At 30.4% G+C, this 6,097-nt stretch overlaps 1 protein-coding gene across 1 annotated transcript in view; it reads right to left on the bottom strand.

Moving 5' to 3' along the window:
- Positions 1-1,799: 1,799 nt before the first annotated feature.
- CysRS (cysteine--tRNA ligase, cytoplasmic) overlaps positions 1,800-6,097 on the bottom strand; it is a 47,852-nt gene continuing 43,554 nt past the window's right edge. The window contains exons 20-21 of the mRNA XM_087150934.1: positions 5,095-5,238; positions 1,800-1,980 (exon numbers count right to left, since the gene is read on the bottom strand). Of these exons, the coding sequence (XP_087007060.1) occupies positions 1,855-1,980; positions 5,095-5,238 (270 nt within the window). The 3' untranslated portion in view covers positions 1,800-1,854. The remainder of the gene's footprint in view (positions 1,981-5,094; positions 5,239-6,097) is intronic.

Below are 6,097 nucleotides of genomic sequence, written 5' to 3'. Positions count from 1 at the left end.
CACTGTAAAAGGGTCGTTTTTAGAGGTTACCTCCATTGACTTCAAAAATTGTTATAAAAAAGTACATGCTTTTTCTCAAACGATATTAATTTCAGTCAGTGTCATTTTCTTGGTATGGAAATGCCACTTCCGTTGGCGTTATGAAAAGACGGATCGATGATTAAAATGTAGCGTCTATAAAAATGATCTCAACTTATATAATTGTGTGTAAAAATAAATTTACCAATTATGAAAGATAAAGCTATTTCAAATAAATGAAGAATTCCGGAGGTTCTTAATCCGGCCATGCCACCCACCGAAGGGACGAAAGGTTGAGTCGACATTGCCCGGCCAGAGGATCGAACCCAAGACCAAAATAAAAAGGCAGTGTTTTTAAAGGATGGTGGCTTATTTTAGCTAAAGGGCAAAGAGGGCACATTTATCAGTATCAAAGGGTAGACAGCCCTTCTAAGGGAGAACACTGTATTCCATAACAACACATCATATTATATAACAATTATTTTCTCCTATTTAGTCCATTTGGAAAAAAAATAGCTTTTAAAATTTTTCAGTTTTGTTTAGGTCAGTTAGCTAAGATCGAAAAGTAGTTTATATCTCAATTGTCAATAAAATGGGTCTAAACTTTTTTAACACACAGAATTTTAAGCACGTTTTTTAACAAGTTAAAATTCTAAATGCAAAGAAAATATTTGTAACTAGTATTATTATTATTATTCTCCATGCAGCTCCGGTCGAAGTTTAAGCACTTTAGCAAGCCAGAAGAGATGGAATTTCAGTTTACGATCAATTTTATTAGGAAATAAATTCCGCTTGTTTAAGTCAGGAAACTACAGAAATTTGTATCGACATCAAGGGGCAAGATTTAAGCACTCCAGCCAATTAGAAAGTGATTACATTTTAGGTGAAAGTAATAAACTATTAAGCAAAAGAATGAGAAATTTACAAACAAATGTAGCTAAATCAAGCGGTGCTAAAAGCACAGTATTATTCAAAAAAATCGAGGTAATCAGGGTGTGTAGCCAAATTTTTCAACAAAAATAAGCACCTTTTAAGCATTCAAAAATATTTTTAAGCATTATATGCAATAACAAAATGCAAAATAATTTTTAAAGACTACATGATCATGATAAAATAACCAGTTTCCGACAAAGAATTCTTTTCTTGATTATATTAGCTATTATAAAATTTTTCGAGAGATTTTTTCGATTCAATATCAGAGGTTGGAAAATGAGGTATGAAATTAATAATTTCTTGCAAATTGCAGCAGAGTTGCACATGAGAGTGCAAGAATCTCTCAGTAGACACACATGTGGACTTGCAAGTATTTCATCAAACATGTAAAATGATTGGCCTCATACATGATGGATGACGGTACGCCGGACTTCTTCATACACGATGGATGACGGTACGCCAGAATAGCACGCTTTTGCATAAAAAGTGGCGAAAATCAACATGTTAAAGAAAAAATATTTTTTAAGAGAAAAAATTAAGCACTTTCTAAAAACACCCAATGAAAAAAGCACCTTTAAGGGCTTTTAAAAAACAAAAATAAGCATCTTTAAGCACTTTTTAAAAATGCTACACACCATGCAAATCAGTTTTATTAAAAAAATTTGAGGAAAGTTTAAAAAAACAAGCGATCAAATTTCTTCACTCTGAAAGAAGAGAATGAAAATTACATTTAATATATTAAGTGAAAAACTGAAAAATAAAGATTGTGAGGCAAAGAATAACAATTAATAGCAATAAATAATAATAATTAATAATTAGAAAAATGAGTGAAAAAAAATAAATGGAACTTTTGAGGAATAAAAAGGTAGGCCTTTAATAAATTATAAATGAAATTCAGCAGAATCAACTAGTAGCAACACTTTTTAGATAGTCGTTATATTTTTTTTCTTGAGCTGTATATAATTTCATAACTTTCTTTGTTTGGCTCTCACTTAATTCTTTTCCATCCACATCATGTGTAGGGATTCCCTGAAAATACAGCCTACATAAGTATATTTGAAAAACAAAAACAAAAAAAAACATATCAAACAAAGAATTATTGATATGAACCGTTGTTCAGGGGTAGCAGCAAAGTTTTTTAAAATTCTAGGGTAATTTTAGGAACTTTTTTCAAAAAATTTTTGGTAAATTTTAGGGGTAATATATGATTTTGCTAGGATAAAAACAGATCACACGGTAGTTTATTACATAACAGAAGATTATTACAATTCATCCACACATATCATAAATAATTGCAAGCCATAAAATAAAGTTCTGAAATTTATTAAGTCAAGAATGAAATCTCTAAAGAGTAAAAATGAAATTTCAACTTTACATATTACCTATCAGAAATTAAGTGCATAATTCAGGAACAGGCAAAAGTGAGAATAAATCAAGAGAAAAAATAAATTAACGCCAACTTGGATTTTTATTCAATTTTTAACCTTCTTAATCAAAACTTTATTATTACCCTTTACCTTACTTTATGAAGAAAAACTATTGTGTGATATTATTAGATTTCAAATCAGCAATTTATATTAGAAGTTAGAGAAAAACAAATTAATCATGATCATTTTTCTAATATATTCTTGATATGATTTGTGAGATTCTTTTACTGCCCTCAATAGTGTTGTGGTAATCTTCAACACTTCTCCATAATTTCGAATGGTATCTTTGATTAGTCTAAGAGACATAATAGTATTCTCATGGTGACTCACATTAAGCATTGCTTTATTTATCGAAAAACCTCTCTCAGGATCAGAATTCCCATGTGGCAAAATTAAAACAGTTTTAATTAATGTAGTTAAATTCTTATATTTTAGATTATTGCTTTTTTATTTATATTTAGCCTATAACTCTAATTTTTTAGGAACACCAACAAAATTTTATCAGATTTTTAGGAATTTTAGGGTTTGCACATAGTTTTAGGAATTTTATGAATTTTAGGGGGAATGCGACCCCTGCGTTGTTTTTAACCTTTCATTTCAGTCCTGCTTCAGCTTCACGCCCTGCAAAACCGTCGGATTAAATTATTAAATAGTCTGTTTTGACTGGCAGTTAAAAACTATTAACACTGTTCTTATATTAGTTATCTATTACCACAACACCAGAAGTACTTACTATCAAATTTAATTAGGCACGAGTTGCGGCAGCTATGGGGTATTTAATGTTAAATTATTTGTAAGTTATGTTACCTCTCTAAAATAATTTATGTTACCCTTCCCAAAAAATAGTTGAATTTTGGCTTTTTTATAGGACTATATAGCACGTGTGTGCTTTAAAGTTAAGAGTCACATGCTATATTTTTCAATTGAACGATAAAAAATTGGTTAAATCATTAATCTAGTAAATTACAGGAAATAAAGACTAAAAGCTTAAGTTTAAGAAAATTTAATGTATAATAGAAACAGGTAATTAAAAGCTTACAATGTAAAAAATTAAGAAAATCAAGTTTGAGGAACGCGTCCTCTCTTAAAACGAGTCAGTTTGGAAGTGAAGCACGAGTGGGGTCTCCAACCGGTTTAGCAGGCTGGGTTTTCCTAACTTCAGTTCTTTTGGAGGAGACTCGATGGTTGCAGAGGCACACCACAACTAGTTACGTAATCATTTTGCACTTTCCCAAATACTTATAAGGGTACACTAATTGTTTATTTAATTGCAAAATTAAGTAAATTAATAGATGTTCATAATGCAATAAAAGTTTTTTTTTTCTATTATTTTTCTTTTTTTTTTTACATTGCTGTTTTATGTGAATTTTTTGTTGTTGTTGCCGGGATAGTGTTTTCGACGTTCCAAAAACTCGATATAGCATTCTCCTAATTGTCACAACTGGAATAAAATACCTGATCAAATTATGTGTCGGGGTTCATTTCTTGCATAAGCATACATTATCAATAATTAAAGTGTTTAGTGATATTCAGTATATGAGTTACCGTGAATGATCGAAATCAAGAGAATGTCTACTTTCACCTGTGAATGTCAACCATCACATAGTCGCTTTGATGAATGTCCGAAATATTTGCTATATCCGATTTGATATTAATTCATTTGTTGATATTAAAATATTGAATGAATAAAATAATATCTGCTGAGGATAGATTGGGAGAAATATCAGCGTTCGGAGTACTGCTTAAATGCATACTGGGTAGTGGCACTTGACCTTTAAAAAAACATTAATGTAGGGTATATCGGCAGTGGCACTCAACTAGATCTAGTATATATTTTGGACATTTACCAAAGCGACTATTTGATTGTCAACATTAACTGGAAGTCAACAGCCCATTCTGGTCTAACATAAGCACAAAAAACTGTAAATGAGTATAGACGTTCAATGTTTCATTCGCATTTTATCTCAAACAGTTTTAAAAACTTTGCTTTTTAAGATTATAAATGAAAGTAAATGCGTTTAGGATTTCAGAATAAGAATAAAACTTCATACAATGTTTTCACAGTTTTTTCAGGAACAGTTTATTTATTATCTTTCAGTGGGAGATGAATTTTTTTAAGAGAGTGAGGTTGCGAGATAATTTTTTTCACTTGACTAGCTAAAAAAAATTTTCTCATGTAATGTTAAACTTTTCTTAGTAAAAACCAAGCTACAATTTGCCAATTTTGAAAAAAATCCTTTTTTGTTACTACATATTGTCTTTTAATAATTTTTGTATTTCTTTTTATGGGTCATTTATTTAAATAATGCGTAATAAAAGGGAACAGTTGGGAAAAATTGGTTAAAATGGTTTGCATTACAGATATAGTGATCTCCTGGATATAGTGAACTGAAATTTTGGTCCCTTCAAGGTTCACTGTAGCGGGGTTTGACTGTAATTAGTTTCTCCCTTTGTAAAGTATAATTTAATATTCTGAATTTAATTCTGAATTATGAATAAAAACTGGGATGCAATTTTGAATGCATATAACAGCTACAATTTTTAAATCATACAATTTGCAAATGAAAATTTATACTGGCCCAACCTAATCTTTTCTAAATGAAAATAATCCGACTATCGATGAGGTTAAATTTCTTCTTATTTTTATTTTTATTTTAAGAAAGTTCAATTTCACAGCAACAAATGTTAAACAGAAAACAGAAGTAAGAAGTCTTACCTTATCATCAAATTTGGAATATTTGTCAGTCATAGATTTGAACATTTCACTCGGAGGTTTTCTTTTTGCCGCTTCCCTCTCTGCTTTCAGGGCTTCCTGTTCTTGTTTCTTTCTTTCTTTTTCTTTTCTCTTCTCCTCATCCATCTTTATAAAAACAAATTTGTTAATTATAATACAGTAAAAGTATGTCAGAACAACAATTGGGTACTTGCACTTCCAGAAGAAGACCTCCCATACCCACACATGTGGCCTATGACCTCAGCGCCAGCTAATCCTTATTAACAAAATGGCATATTAAAGTTGAGCTATGTTTCTCTACATAAGTTCAACTGTTAATTAATGATAAGTTAATTAAATAAAGAGCCGTATCGCACATCGAGTTAGTTGAAATATAATTCATTCTTATAAACTATTTTTACTTAATTTAGATTTATTATTTGTTTTTGCTTCCTGTACCTGGCAACTTTGATGCATAATTACTTTGTTTATGTTCTTCATGCATTTCTGTGAACATATAGTGAAAGAATTGAAATTTTTGAGAAAATCCTTGTGAAAGAATTTAGATTGCGTCACTTAAGAAAATTGATACTTGCCGGGCTTGGCTAACTCAAAATAGAATGGAAAGAACAGTTGCTATCGTAAACAAATGCCACATTTCAACAACCAATCAGAATCGAGATACCCCGACAATAGCATATAAAATTTTCGTTACAGCAAGCTTGTCGTTTTAAGTAATTCCACATATTTAATATTAAAATAGCAATAAAAGAACTAAAAAATATGATAGACATATTTACCTCATTAATTTTGAATAACTAATTTGATTAAATACGTATTTTGAGTAGACTACTTTCGGATTGTAGACTGAATTACGCAGCTCAGTACTTTATGCATAGCTGCCAACATGGATAGGAAAAAATCTAGTAGATTTTATGAAATACAGTCGACTCGTGTTATAACGACCCTGTGATAGAACGACCAACATGATATAACGACCCTGTGA

This window comes from Parasteatoda tepidariorum, chromosome 9 (genome assembly GCF_982258835.1).
Source record: "Parasteatoda tepidariorum strain Cologne lab strain chromosome 9, Ptep-v5.0, whole genome shotgun sequence".
Taxonomy (NCBI): domain Eukaryota; kingdom Metazoa; phylum Arthropoda; class Arachnida; order Araneae; family Theridiidae; genus Parasteatoda; species Parasteatoda tepidariorum.
This window is presented reverse-complemented; position numbering and strand designations above follow the sequence as displayed.